This window comes from Oryzias latipes, chromosome 11 (assembly GCF_053564925.1).
Source record: "Oryzias latipes strain Hd-rR chromosome 11, Olatipes_Hd-rR_3.1".
In the NCBI taxonomy this organism is placed as follows: Eukaryota; Metazoa; Chordata; class Actinopteri; order Beloniformes; family Adrianichthyidae; genus Oryzias; species Oryzias latipes.
The window spans coordinates 9686636-9701561 of NC_136247.1; the positions used below are offsets into that span (position 1 = coordinate 9686636).

Below are 14926 nucleotides of genomic sequence, written 5' to 3' on the forward strand. Positions count from 1 at the left end.
GGTTGCTGATTGCTGCAGTTTCTGGTAGATTCTGCTTCTACAATTGACCATGTACCATCAAGAAAATCCAACTTTGATTTTTGAGTTATTTACTTAAATTCTGTTTATCTTTTATACATATGTCATGGTTGGATTTGTCATTTTGTACTACTGAAATCTTTCCATCCATTTCTGAACCCACTGAGGGCTGCTGGAGCCAATCAGTTTGGCAAATGTGGGGTACACCTGATAGGTCCTGAGTATGTTGCAGGGCCACACAATCACATCACATGATGACTTTGAATCTTCAGTTAACCATGTAAGCATGTTTTTTTAGCCAGGATTTGAACCAGGACATTTATACTGTGAGGTGAAACCATCAACCACAATGCAACCGTGCGCCTCCCTTCTACTGAAAACTTTTGTTTATAGTTTCAAAGTAATTTTTGAAGTATTTTTGCTTGTTATCTTGCTTTCTTATATCGAACTCTTGTTCCTGCAAAAATAAGATTCTAAATCCTTGTTTTTTTCAAATCATATGTTAATTAAAAAAAATTTGGATGGAACAATTTAAAAAAGGATCATGACTGATTTTATGTGGGCTTTCTTTATAAAATCAATTTTTATTTAATCTTTTAAATCTTGGCTTTATTTATTCATAGTTGTTCAATTATGTGTATTGCTACACAAAAAAACAAACACATAAACATATTCTTAGAATGAATCAATGAATAACTTATGATGGACTCAAGGTCCAAATGACAAGACCATAAAAACAAACAGACAAAACCAGCATTCATTAATAGAGAGCATATAACAATGGTAAGAACAAAAGATATAAGAACCAGGAAAAACACAAATTATAAACTTAAAAACTAAAGGACCTTTTTTTGCTTATTGATCTGCGTAAATCTGTACAACTTCACTGTTGTCAGACATCAACAGGAACAGCAAGACAGGCTGCAACTCCAAACTGCACAGTAGGAGCGCCCCCTGGTGGCTTGTGCACACTACCCCGAATTTTATTTAATTATGTTTTTTTTTCCTTCCAAGAACTTAATTGATCACAACGAACCAATGCAAAACAGTGCAATACAATAACAAGAAAAGAACAAAGCTGGAGTTATCATTACATGTTACATGAAGATATTGAAACTGACGCACAGATCGCGTATTTTTAATCGCTTTCTTACTGTCCATATTTTATTGTCTTCATGCATTGTTTGACCTCATTGACAAAAGATAGAGAAATAAAAGGGTATGATTTGTAAATTTGGAGTTGTGAATGTTCCGTTTGCATAAAAATAATAAGAGATTAATTATATATAATTGCTCTGTTTTATTAGATGGACAGTGGGTGAGGCCAAACAGTGCATGTTCTAAGCAAAGGCAGATGTCTGAGTCTATGTGGCGGAAAATAAAGTTACAAACTTTAGACCAGAGTTTAGTAGAAAAGGGACATGACCAGAATAAATGTACAGTATCTTCAGGGTGCTCTAAACAAAAAGAGAAGGTTACATCAATGTATTTTTTGAATATTTGTAGGTATAGCCTGGATTGGTGGAATTTATGGATTAATTTGAAGGAGATTTATTTCATTTTATTGGTTAAAAGATATTTTCCTGGCAGATTCCAGATCTTTTCCCACTCTAATTGGTAAACTAGATAATTCCAATAAGGAACTATGTAGGGAATGGACACAAAATCCCTCTGAAAAAGTGAACGTATACGGCGATTTGTGTACGTGAAGAAGAGGAATAAATTTGGCCAATTTCTATTTAAGTTGGGTCAATTGGTAATGAAGTTGGACTCTGCAGTATGGTGAGCTTTTGAATAACACATTTAGGGATTGCTTTTAAGATAATGTTAAACTAAGTTTTTGGTATTTCAATGCTGTATATGAGGCAAAGTTCTCCATGTGACATAAGAAATCTGTTTGAGTCAAACAGTTGATGATGTTTTGAGTAAACCAAAATGGATAAAATAAAGATTCATGTCTGTTCATTACTACTGTTTTTTTTACCCCGTATTTATGCAATTACGTTCACAGTAGATTAATAACAGTGATCTCAAACAGAAGTTGGGGACTCAGTGGTTTAGTGACCTGTATGAATACATTTAAATATTTAAAATTTAATAATTTGCTATATACAAATGTACTATACAGTCACATAAATACATTAGTTAAAACACTCATATTGCATGTTCTTTTGAATGACTTTTTGTGAAATACAATATTAAACTCAATTTCCCACAAGTCCGTGAGAAACCGCGCATGCTCATTATGATTTCGGTGACGCTGCTATTGTTGTCTTTTGCCCGATTCCAGCTGATTCGTGTCGCTTGACAGCAGTGATGTAGCTCTCGGCGGCGGGACTGCAGCCTGCTACAACCAGCTACCCCCCGCCGCTGTTCCGTTACCGGGCTCCGGAGCTCCGTGAAGCCGCGGCGGCTCCGTTGTGAGCTAGCTGCTAAGTTTAGCGTCCGTGCTAGCCGCGCGTGAACTCAAACTGGTGTGACTGTGAGTGTGCGATGAGGAGCCGCCTTTCGTTGTTGGTGTCCCGGCCAGCCGAGTGACCCCACTCCGCCGGCGGACCCCGGTGTGCGCTGTGTGAGCGGAGGACGCGGCCGCTGAGATGTGGCAGAGCGTCGGCCTCACGCTGCTGGTCATCGTGGCCACGCTGGTCTGCGCGCTGCTCTTCATGCTGTTCGGTGAGTCTCCCGGGAACAAACGGTAGCACGACTCAGACTCAGAGTAGCTCATGCGGCTCCGGCTGATGATGATACCGATTCGGAAGCTAACGGCAGCTAGCTACGGTCCAAAAAGGCCGAACTGCTCCGGCTTAAGTTTGATATGTTACCTGCTGCTGTGCTGAGGAAGAGGAGGACGTTCTTCATCTCATAAACCACATTTATTCATGTTACGAAACTTTCCCTAAAATGTAAAAAAAAAAAAAAAACGTAATGAAGAGAAATACAGACGAACGTGAAAACAAAGTTTAAAGTTCAAGAAAAGGTTAAAGTTCATGAACAACCTTTCAAAATAAAACTAAAATCGAACAAGACCAATTATACCCTCAAAAAATGTGAAATGTGGCATTTTAACTTCTACAAAAAAAAGTATAGGCTATCTTGGTTATTAAATAAGTCACTAGGTGTTAGAAACTTTTCGCAACATTCCAGCAATAATCATCCTCAAATGAAATATTGCAAAACTATTACATTCCTGAGGGCAATGATTTAATGCTTAAAACTACAAACAATAAAATCATTTTTAAAATATTTATGTGTACATAAAATGACTTCCATGCACAGCAGACAAAGTTTTTTTACAATCAAAATGCTTTGAAACAACTCGTTTGCAAATATCCTGCGAATACAAAAATGGTGATGAAGGAAAAACCACGGAGCAGGAAGTCCTGTCCAGAGCGGATATGACCTCCATGTGGAGGCTTCACTGGATTTCAACAGCAAAGCCAGCAACAAGGTAGTTGAAGGAACTCAAACATCACATTGGGGCCAAGGTCACTCAGCGCGCACGCAGAGGAGCACGCCCGGCTGTTATCCTGCAGACCCGTCTTATCAGGCTGGTCGGGAGAGGACATCTCCGAGTGCTGGCTTTACTGAACCATGCTGCAGCCAAAGGAGCACAACTCGAGGGTCAAACCTGTTGGGGTTTGGATTGCCTACAGGAAGTGGACTCTAACCCCTCCCGTCTGAAGAAAGTGTCTCCTCCCTAACCTGGAGGGAGCATTCCACTTTTATTTTCTAGCTGACAGCCACAGCTTTAGAATTGGAGGCTCTGATTCCTATTTCTCACTTTTCAAACTCAGTGTCAAACTTAGAGGTCTGAAGAATCATGCTACGTTTACTCTGCCCTGGACAAAGCACGTTCAACCGACCCCTTCCAATGAAAAGTGAATGTAAACGTTTGTAAACGCTTCCGCGTTTAAAACTCTGGCGTTCAGGCATAGCTATGCAAGTTTTGGAGTCTGTCATCAGGCTCTACGTACAGAACATGCGGCCGTTGAAAGCACATTGAAAGTTAAACCAGTTGAACTTTGTCCAATCAGGGAGTTGGATTAGGCAGTGACCTATGGATGGTGTCCCTTTAAATAAGTCCCAACTGTTTGAAAATTGATAATGAAGGAGAAATTAATAATGGCCATTCGTGCCCGGCCAGTCTTGTATGACACCAAGTCTTTCATGTATCAGAACAGAGCTGGGAAAGAAAAAACCTGCAGTAAGAATTGCACCGCTTCAACATTTTTGCACCAAACCTCCTCCAACTGGAGGTGGCAGACATGTGCTAGTGTTGGGCAGTGAGAACGGTGTGAACACCATACGCTAAAAGCATTTTGACTGATCTGCATTTAGCGCCTTTTTGAATGTCCTTCAAATATTCAGTGTGTACGTAGCACCGCAGGTTTTGCAGAAGTAGTTTGCCAAAACTAACGCTCTTATTCTGAAATTCTTTCTATGAGACTCATGAACAGAAGCAGAAATACAAAGTCTTTTCCAATAACTGATAGATTTATTGACTGAATGACAATAAAAACGTCACACAGAATTATCAAACTCATAACAGAAATAGTGCAATACATAGATCAAAAAAACAAAAACAAAGATAGTTAAGTCACATTTTCTTAATTAAATCATTAACTAAAGTTAAGCGGAGCTTGATTTACTGCTTAAAAAGGAGTGGGAAGAAGCGATCTTATATAATCCCACCCCTACTGTGTTAATTCATTTGATAGTTTTACATAGTTCTTGTAATCCCGTTCTGATCAGATAGTTTCTTTTTAAGAAACAAAATCAGGTGCATATTGATGACTGATTATCTTCAGAAAACATTCATTCACGTTTTCAGTAAACAGTAATGGTAACCATTATGTAATAATCATTAATTATTATTACAACATATCATCACATAAAGCCAGTAATTATTTCTACACATTGCAGATCAACACAGTCTATTTTTTTTTTGGTTTTTGTTTTCAATTGATTTCCAGAAAATCCCCAGAAATCTGACAATTGTTTTCATTTTGACCCTTCGGCTGAAATCTCTTCTTGTCTCTTTCCAGGCTGGTATGTGGTCTGGCAGCTGTTCTTGTCCAAGTTCAAATTCCTGCGCGAGCTCCTCGGGGACGCCGGGACGCCTCAGGCCGAAACCGAACCGTCCGAGTCCAAGACCGATCGAGCAGGCGGTGGCCCGGCCCGCAGCCGGAACCGAGCTGCGCGCCAAAAACTGGCCTCGCTGGAGAACACGTCGTAGAGAAGCCGCCCACCATGACGGGCATCCCTCACTGATGCCACGCCACAGAAACGTGGACTGACTGTAGACGCCGCCCTTCCCATCCCCACTTTAATCTGACCAGGCAAACCTCCTGGTTTAAAGGGAAAAGCCATCAGAGCTGAGTGCGAGTGCAGATGAGGAAGAACCTCCACTGTTCACAGCCCAGCTGTTCTTCAAGAACACCACCAGTCCACTCTGAAACTTTGCCGACACTTTCCTGTAGAACAAAGTGCAATGAAAGGATCGTTCTCCAACACCCCCCCCCCCCCCCCCCCCCCCCCGCCGTCCACAAGGCGGGGAACCTGATGCCTCTGATGGGGTTTATCTGACCCTCCAATCCTGCCTCCTTTTTATAGATTTATTTTTTCCCCTTTAGGAGTCAGGAAGCTGCTCGTCGTAGCAACCAGGCCCTCCCGCATCAGCGTGTCTGATCTCCCCCTCGAACCCCACCCATCAGCAAGGATTGCTTTCTGTTTGTCCTCAATGATGTTTTAAATTCTGTGATTCAGAACTTCTGATCTGACTTTGAAGCTTCAGTTCAATAAACCACTGTGCCACAAACACTGTCTTCATGTTCACTGAACAGATGATTTCCTGGAGATCTCCAGACCTCTAAAGACCCCAAAACCTGCTTAAAGGTTATTTCACAAACATATTTCAGCTTTTATTTTGTAAATTTTAAGAGAAAAAAAGTATTTTAAAACATCTAAACATATCAGATTAAACATTATTTTCATTAAATAAAGGGCTAAACAGTCGGTCAGGACAAAAATGACCTTTTAATTTCCTAAAACTGGCAAATTATAATAACTTAATCTTCCATTCTTTAATATCAACTCAACATATTTAATCCTGAGCTTGAGCTTTAGACTGAAAAATTTAATTTAAAATTTCTCATTTCTTTATTTTCATTTGAACCAAATGCTTAAAGAACCTCTGTGTTGTAAGATCTGAAAAAAGGTCAAATCTTTTTGTTTAGGAATGCTTTTTAATATAAAAAGTTTGGGTTTTTTCACGTTTTGTTGATATTTTGAGTTGAGGTGACCTAATTTTTAGAAAGAGAACAATCTAAGAACGTTTTTTGTTTTATTTCAGTAAATTAAAAACAATGTATTAAGCAGCCATAAGTTTTTGATTTTTACAGGATAAAAACATTCTGTTTTTGATTGATTTAATTAATCATCAAATAAGTTCTTCAGTTAACATTATTCAGTACATGCTTAAATACATCAAAATGACTACAATATCTTTGGCAAGTTAAATTTGTATTTGTTCTATTAATGACACATTTAGAAAAGCTGGAACCAACTGAAGTAACAACAATTATAAATGTATTTAAATAATAAAAAAAATATTAGCTTCTTAAAAACAAACAGCAAATCAGATTTGGAGAAAAATGTTGAAAAGGTGAGAAGAGTTTCTCCACAGGAACATTTAGCATGTTTTAAAGGATTACTGTGAGGATGCCAAACATGTTTCCAGTTCTGTTAGAGTTGACAAACAATAATATATATTTTATTCAGTAGTACGTTATTTCAGTTACTTTTATACGTCTCTGTATAATTAATAACAGAGGATTTGCAACAGTTTAATTTATCTTTCATTATTATAAATGTATTCATCGCCAGAAGAGTTATTACAGAAAGGAGCACGCTTATCCAATCACATTCCTTTATACTGAAGCGCTCAACCAATAGGAAGCGGCCGTGCTCCCCGCGTGCTCTCCGTCCCACATGATGTCGCGCGTGTGAAGTTTCCTTCACCGCCGAGCCCCGCCACCATGAGCAGCCTTTGCCGGGAGGTCATCACTCTACAGCTCGGACATTTCTCCAACTTTGTCGGGACTCATTGGTGGAACCTGCAGGTGAGATGATGCACCATGCACGCGCTTATAAATGCGGTCGAAGGTGTTGTGGTCGAGAGGGGCGGAGCCTCATCCTGGGAGTGAATTTGCTGGTTAGTCTAATAAACAAATGGTTCACCGAGAGTCCCTGTTTTGGCCTCTGGACGATTAGGATGCGGATCTGTGTGACGCAGCGTTTTTTTTCAAATAAACTTTATTGACACAGACAGAAAACATTCTTAACACATGCTGCGTCATATAGATGATTTAATCAATGTTAGTTTTGATTTGCTTGTAGCCAGCTTAACACTCAGCTCTTTGGGTAACTAGTCTCTTTAAATCTGAACCGAGAACTTAGTTTGAGTGACAATTCCGAGCAGGAGATTGGTGAACCTCAGGTCTTCTGAAGATTCCTGAAAGAAAACCATCATTTTTTGAGATCATAGCATTAAAGGAGAAAAGATTTCTTGAAGATAGGGGAGGTGTGGAAACCCGGTTCACTCAGAAACCGGATTATCTGAGTTTTTAAACATATTCAAAATTCACAACCAAAACAAATGTTTTTCCACAGATTAAAACAGGAAGAAGGAAAACTGCTCATCTCACTAAAACTCCATCAAACACGATAGAAAATTTTCACATCCGGTGTTCCGGTTTTTCTACAGGATGCGTCCTTGTCCTACGATCCAGAGTCTCCGCCTGCTGAGATCCGGAGCGATGTGGTGTTCCGGGAAGGCCAGACTCCAGCTGGACACGTGACGTACACTCCAAGGCTCATCGCCATGGATCTTAAAGGTCATTTACATTGGGGGGGGGGGCGGCCGGCCCCCCTGCAGCACCTCTGACCTGAAGCTCTCTGTGCAGGAAGTCTTCAAACTCTGCGGCAGGAGGGATGTCTGTACGACGCCGGAGAAGACGCCTCTGCGCTCACCTGGTAAACGGCAGCACCTGCTTTTATTTTTTGCCGTCCTCTAAAGTGTTTGGGACTCAAACGTTCCTTCATCTTCAGGGAGGGGAGCTTGGTGACCCACAAGGAAAGTCCTTCAGAAAAAAACTCCTTCCTGAAAGATCTGGACCAGCTGGACGTGAGTGATCATGCTGACAGAAGCTGTTCTATTTGCCGTCCCGCTGACCTTTTTTGTTTGTTTTTAGTCGCCACCCCGAAAGTCAAGTAAAAACAGTGGGAGGGCGGACACGGTGAACAGTCAGCTGAACCGCATCCAGAGGAGCTACAGGCTGGAGGGCAGCGTCCGGGTCTGGTCCGACTTTCTGAGGATCCACCTGCACCCGCGCACCGTCGCCGTCATCCACCAGTACAACCACGACGGGTAAAGCCACGCCTCCGCAGCTTCGGTTTGCCAGATGCTCTCCAGACGCTCACAAGGGTCCTTGTTAACATTGATTAACGGTGTTGAGGAACCTTGGCGTGTCCGGTATGAGAGGCCGCCTGAGAGATAATTCAAACTTCATACTCACAGATACCATCATGCGCTCACACACATACCACTACAGTCTTACTCACACAACAGTATACTCTCATTTGCACAATCACACTCTCATACAAACACTGCTATACTCTCATACAGAGGGTAGTCTTTGAGCTGCAAATCAAATTCATGCACACGCACAACTATTCTTTGTTACAAATACAATTATTTTTTACTTACAAATTATATTATACTCTTATGCATATTCCATAGTTTTCTAAATAGTGCTAGGAAGGTGTTTAAAAGACTATAACTGTCTCAATAAAATACAATGATTGTGCATTCACAAAAGTTTGATATGTGAGGGAATAGTACTATATGTGGGAGAGCATGACTGAAAAGGAAGTAATTGATCAAACAGGGAGGAATCTTAAATTATCATTATCTTATTGGTTATGTTTAAAAACATACCTCCAAAGTTAGCTAGCACTAGCTAACTTTACAGCTTTATCTGACCAGTGATAAACAACTATGGCATACTTACTTCTTTTTCTTATTCTTCTTCACGGGCAGGTTTTTTTGGGGGCAAGTAAATGGTAATGAAGCTGACATTACTATATGTTTTACTCATGCCCTAAGATGTGTTCAGGAAATTATGAGAGGAACTGACAACGTTGGACATAAAAGCATGCTAATGAACAGATCATTCTTCGAGCTTACTGGATATGGACGGACAATTTCTATATTTCTCTCAATTAGTCAGCAGTCAGGTAGCAATCCAAGTGTAGGTGTTCTGGATGAGCTGCTTGAAATGTTTTTCTTCCATAATAAATTCCTATGAAAGTTTTATTTCATAGTTTTATTTTATTTTGATTTCGAGGTCCATCTCCCGAAATGCTGTTGTGTCTGATACCGTGGTGAGGTCACATGGTTGACGCGGAGTCTAGCTTCGGAGGACATGCTGCTGGCGCTCCCTGATGCACCTGCTCTAAAAATCCGCCGCATTTCTTGCTCAACTGCCTCATTAGAAAAAGCCCCTGTGGATGGCGGCTGCCGACTTTGTTCCAACATTTCAGACATTGTAGAGGCAACAGTTGTGGTGTTTAGGATGTTATTTAGCAATATATAGCCTCACTAAGACGTTCCCGATCCGCCATTCTCCAATTTTTCAAAGAAGGGCGTGTCAGGTCCATCATTTTGCGCCACTTGAAAAATAACCAATAACAAGCAGAGAATTTAGTTCTATGTCCGTTTTCATCAAAACAACTTCCGTTTCAATCAAACTCTCTTACATGTGCAATTCTTCTTCTTCTCATACCATATCAAGTTGTTTTGCATTCACATTTATTTTGTCACTTCCATATTACATAAGTATGTTTGTATGTGCAAAATGATACTGTGGAACATGATAAAGTATTGAAGTCTCTGTGAGCATGTATGAATGTAAATACAAGAAGATATGACTGTGCTTATAAGACAGTATATAAATACTTATGAGAGAGTACACCAATATTTATATAAGAGTATGATTAGGCGAGCAACAGAGTATGGAAGTATATGAGAGAGAGTATACTGTTGTGTGAGTAAGACTGTAGTGTTATGTGTGTGAGCGTATGATGGTATCTGTGAGTATGAGGCCTCAGGAGGCCTCTCATAGGCTACGTTCACACTGCAGGGCTTAATGCTCAATTCGGATTTTTTGAAAAAAATCGGATTTGTTTGCTAGACCGTTCACATTTCCAAGTAAATCCGAACTTTTGTGATCTCCAGTGTGACCGTGACACGACCCAAACGAGACCCGCATGCGCAGAAGCCAGAAGAATACTCAACGGTGAACGACGTCACTTGTTTGCGGAGCAGATGTCAACAACAGTGTTGTCAAAAGCGGAGCTCTTTTTGTAATATTAAATTTATTTTCACGAAGGAGCAGCACAATTACAATCTTCTCATTTTAAGAAGGCAATGGAGTTGGGATCGTCTGTACCCACTGTTGTGGAATGGAAATGTGTATGTGTTGGAGCCGCTCGCCCGCGTGTGTGCAAGCGCGTGCCGCGATAGAGAATGGGGGGGGGGGGGGGGGGGCAGTGTGTGCGCGCATTCATGTTGTGTGTTACGGAGGACGGTAATAAAAGAAGGTTTCCCCCAGAATAAATGCTATGGACTCTTTATTAACCCGTTCTGGAGAATCTAAGGATCAGAACAGAGAGGAGGAGGAGGATCGCCTCGGGTCCCCCACGCTTGAGCACGGTCAAAGGGGAGAAAGAAAGAAAAGTTATCGCGGGAAAGGTTCAACACCACGCTCTGCCATTTATCTGGAAATTTTTTCAAAAACCGCCCAGTTGCGATCAGAGCCCTGGAGTTTTGCCTGAAAAGAGCGATCAGCCCAAATATTAATCCAATCGGGGATCTCGCTTCCCTTCCACTGACTGATCTCAGCAGCATCGTCCACCATGGTTGATGTTTACGTTCTCGTTCCTGCCTACTTTAACGCAAAATGATGACGTTTGTTGCGTGTCGATGACGTACAGTTCGGAATCAAGTCGCCTGGCCGGTCAGACAGCGGTTGCAATTGAAAAGAACGGCTACAATTCGGAATCAGGACGGCAAATCCACGGGGCCTGGGTCGCAATTGAAAAGATCGGATCTGTGTCATTCAGACTGTCATGAAAAGATCGGAATTGGGCCGCTTAGGGGCAAAAAATTCGGAATTGGGTCGTTTCAGCCTGCAGTGTGAACGTAGCCATAGTCTGTAGTTCCATCTAAAACTACGGACACACTAGGCATTGGACACACAGGCAAGACTATTAATTTCTCCTCCGTGACGATTTTCAAACAGCTGGTACTTCCATGAATTAAAAAGGACGCCATCCTTTGGTCACTTTCAAATCAGAGTCCCTGAGTGTTCAATGGCCATGCGATTTGAATGTAGACCCTGAAAATGGTCGTAGAAACGTGCGTCATTTTGAACGCTGAAACTTGAAACACGGTTTTTGTTTGTTTACGTACTTTTCATAGAACGCACGTTGCCTGAGGGTTCAGGTGTGAATGTAGTTTAACACAGGAGCAGAAAGACGCTGAAACCAAAGACGCAACAGAAATGTAAGGACGTTGAAGAGACATCACTGTTGAAGTGGGCGGAGACAAGTTCTGTTCTTACGGCCGCATCACTTCAGACTTCACTTCCTCTGAGTGACATCAGAGATGACTGGTCCAATGACCTCACTACCGGGCTGTGAAAGTGTCGTGAATGCATTGCGTGATCATTGTGTTTCATGTTTTCACGCAGGCGTTTATGTATAGATACCATCCTGCAGGTGGCTTAAAGAGTTTCCGACGTTTGCGTTAGCAATGTCTCGTAAGTCGCAAACTTTTTTCTGCGTAGAGCCCCTTTAGGAATGAAACTGCCGACCTTTCGAGGTTGACCGGACAGAACTGAGGAAGTTCTGTTGCCTCATGCAGGGAGGCGCACCGTCTGGAGGCGTTCGGTCAAGGAGAGTCTGTCCTGCAGGGGGCGCTGCTGGAGGAGCTGGAGGACAGGCTGCACTTCTTTGTGGAGGAGTGTGACTATCTGCAGGTAACATGCCCCCCTCCCCCTCTCCCGAATCCCTTGTCTCAAGTCTCATGGTTGTGTTTGGGTTTCAGGGCTTCCAGATTCTGTGTGATTTAGGCAACGGCTTCACGGGTCTGGGGTCCAAAGTCACAGAGCTGCTGCAGGACTCCTATGGGGGGAGGGGCATTCTGAGCTGGGGGCTGGTGCCGGGTGCCCCTGCTCATTCGGTGAGTGAGGTTTGTTGGGATGCAGCTAGTTTAGGGTAATGCGGTTCTGAAGTTTGTCTGTGGTCCAGAGTCCGGTGAAGGACCTGTACCGCCTGTTGAACTGCACCCTGGGAATCCTCCACATGGCCACCAACAGCTCGCTGTTCTGCCCGCTGAGCCTGCGGGGCAGTTTGGGAAGAGTTCCCGCCCCACCTCCTGAGTTCCCCCACCTCTACTTTGACGTGAGTCTCCTCCTGCTTCTCCTTCAGCTGCACTGGTTGGTGTTCAAGTCCCGGTTCTCCGCCTCCACAGCCCTCCCTGTGGTTCCACTCCAGCGCCGTCCTCGCTCTGGCGCTGGATTCACTCACGGTTCCGTACCGGCTGAGGAACAACAGCCCCACCATGTGGCAGGTGGCCGACTCGCTGGTAGTTTCAGGGAGGAAGGTGGTGTCTGCGTATGGCGCCGTCCCGTTTCCCATGATGCATGGCTCCTCGCTGCCTGACGCCCTGAGTGCCTGTGCTGAGGGGTTGCCATGGAAACCTCTGTCAACCTGCCCGGAGAGGGGCCGATGTTACGGACAGTGGGTGACCCTGAGAGGATTCGAAGGCCAGAAACTCATCAGGTGTGAAGATTTTCCAAACTCTGACATAATAAAAATAATAATAAAATTCCAGACCAGCATGACCCAAGCTCCTCCTTTGTTTCTCCTCCAGCCATCTTCCTGCGGGGGCGCAGCCGCCCACCCCGCTTCACGGTCACCACAGCGGGGAGGACGTCCTGGCTGCTTACCTCACGTCCTTCTACCCCTCGACTCCTCTGTGAGTGTCCTCCCATGTTCTGACCTTTAGCCCCTCCTCTGTGTTTACGTTCTCCTCCTCGCTCCTGCAGGGCGCTGCAGTTGGTGTCTGCTCCTTCTCAGCTGATGCAACCCTTCCCGCAGATCTTCAGCTCCTCCCTAAACGCTCAAGGTTTTTTGCAGAGCCTGCAACAGCCGCACGGTGAGCATCTCCCGTCGCTGAGCTTGTGACATCATCGGAGCACCTGTAACCCCCTCTTCTCTGCAGCCCCGCCTCCCGCTGTTGCATCAGCACCCGTCTTGACATCTCTCCAGTCGGGGTCTGCTCTCGACTCTTGGCTTTCTGAGTTTCACCAAGCCGCCAGAGGCGTTGACGTGCGCCGCGTGGCCCCCAGCTTCTTCTCCCAGGGACCAGAAATGGCCGATTATGAGGAGGCGCTGGAGCAGCTGCACCTGCTGGCACGCCGTTACCGAGACGACAGTGGAGGCAGGACACAGTCTTCATCAGAGGATGAAGATTGAGGGCTTTGTGATGAAGAGGCTTACACATCCTTGGCCTGCAGGAATGAATCCAGCTTCAAACATTTGGAAACCACCACGAGCTCCTGGGCTGCAATTCTAGATTTGTCCAGGAGAGGGCACCAATGCCAACAGAAAAGTCAGCAGCTGTCTTGATAAAAGATAAAATAATCAAACTGAAGAGACTAGCTGCCTGCTTTTCTTTAGCTTTAAAGAGGGGAAAAAAGTTAGCAACAGTAAACTTAAAGCTTTGAGACTGAAGATATGCTTTCTCTCAATTATTTTTTTTTTACATTTGTATTTACTGGAGTTTTTTTTATTTAAACAAAATAATATGCCGATTCCTTTTTTTATGTATGATTTATTTATACATTTTTCAAAATAAGAAAATAAAAAAGAAAATTCAAAATCACAATTACAAAGAAAGAAAATATGGGAAAAAAATGTACACAAATGAATGAATAAAATCATACAAACATACTGTGCTACCAATCTATGACCAGCAGAGACACTGCAAACCTCATACCTGTTGATGTATTTGAAAGTTTACTGGGTCGTTTCTAAGGTCAAGGACATGACATGCTCTAAGTAAGGTGACCAAATTTCAGAGAATTTAGATCCAGTACCATTAACCCTCGATTTCATGTTATCTATGGACACCAGTGAAGATCACAAATCATTAAAGAAAAAAGGTTCAGCGCACTGTGTAACCCTTGTGCTATCCTAGGCACTTTAACATTGGGAGTGGGGTCATCTAGACCCACTAGACAGTGCTCAGTGTCCATGGATTACATGAAATCTTTCCACCTTTATCCACCTTTGTCATGGTAGGAATAACACGTCAATGTAAGGGTGGGGTCATCTAAGATAGCACAAGGGCTAGTGGGTCTAGATGACCCAACTCCCACTGTTAAAGTGCCTAGGATAGCACAAGGGTTAAAAGAAAGTGAGTCTTTTATCCACTTTGAGTAAGTGGGTGGGTGCAGATCTTTCCAGTGCATCAGTACGGTGGCCCAGAAGGGTCACAACACATTAACTTTATACACAACACACTAACTTTACACACAACACATTAACTTTACACACAACACATTAACTTTATACACAACACACTAACTTTACACACAACACACTAACTTTACACACAACACATTAACTTTACACACAACACATTAACTTAACACACAACACATTAACTCACAACACAATAGCTCACAACACAACACATTAACTCACAACACAATAACTCACAACACATTAACTCACAACACAACACAATAACTCAAAACACAACACATTAACTCACAAC

General features: G+C 42.9%; 2 protein-coding genes across 2 annotated transcripts; both read left to right on the plus strand.

The window, feature by feature from the left end:
• The first annotated feature begins 2250 nt into the window (after nucleotides 1–2250).
• On the plus strand, nucleotides 2251–5836 carry smim13 (small integral membrane protein 13). The gene is made up of 2 exons (XM_004074134.5): nucleotides 2251–2691; nucleotides 5064–5836. Exons 1-2 carry the CDS (start codon nucleotides 2616–2618, stop codon nucleotides 5252–5254), a joined length of 267 nt encoding a protein of 88 aa, XP_004074182.1. The 5' UTR covers nucleotides 2251–2615; the 3' UTR covers nucleotides 5255–5836.
• A 1111-nt stretch (nucleotides 5837–6947) lies between these two features.
• Nucleotides 6948–14097, plus strand: msto1 (misato mitochondrial distribution and morphology regulator 1). Its single transcript, XM_004074133.5, has 12 exons — nucleotides 6948–7139; nucleotides 7784–7913; nucleotides 7983–8052; nucleotides 8128–8203; nucleotides 8271–8446; nucleotides 12005–12119; nucleotides 12188–12322; nucleotides 12391–12543; nucleotides 12614–12924; nucleotides 13016–13120; nucleotides 13191–13300; nucleotides 13367–14097. The coding sequence occupies exons 1-12, from the start codon at nucleotides 7056–7058 to the stop codon at nucleotides 13618–13620; spliced, it is 1719 nt and encodes a 572-aa protein (XP_004074181.1). The 5' UTR covers nucleotides 6948–7055; the 3' UTR covers nucleotides 13621–14097.
• Nucleotides 14098–14926: the final 829 nt, after the last annotated feature.

Excerpts from the sequence above, each read along its gene's own strand:
- smim13 (XM_004074134.5), top strand. The coding sequence starts at position 2,616 with ATGTGGCAGAGCGTCGGCCTCACGCTGCTGGTCATCGTGGCCACGCTG. Across the intron at positions 2,692-5,063 it reads GCTGCTCTTCATGCTGTTCG|GCTGGTATGTGGTCTGGCAG; the intron begins GTGAGTCTCCCG and ends GTCTCTTTCCAG.
- msto1 (XM_004074133.5), top strand. The coding sequence starts at position 7,056 with ATGAGCAGCCTTTGCCGGGAGGTCATCACTCTACAGCTCGGACATTTC. Across the intron at positions 12,323-12,390 it reads CGGGTGCCCCTGCTCATTCG|AGTCCGGTGAAGGACCTGTA; the intron begins GTGAGTGAGGTT and ends TCTGTGGTCCAG. Across the intron at positions 12,925-13,015 it reads GAAGGCCAGAAACTCATCAG|CCATCTTCCTGCGGGGGCGC; the intron begins GTGTGAAGATTT and ends TTTCTCCTCCAG.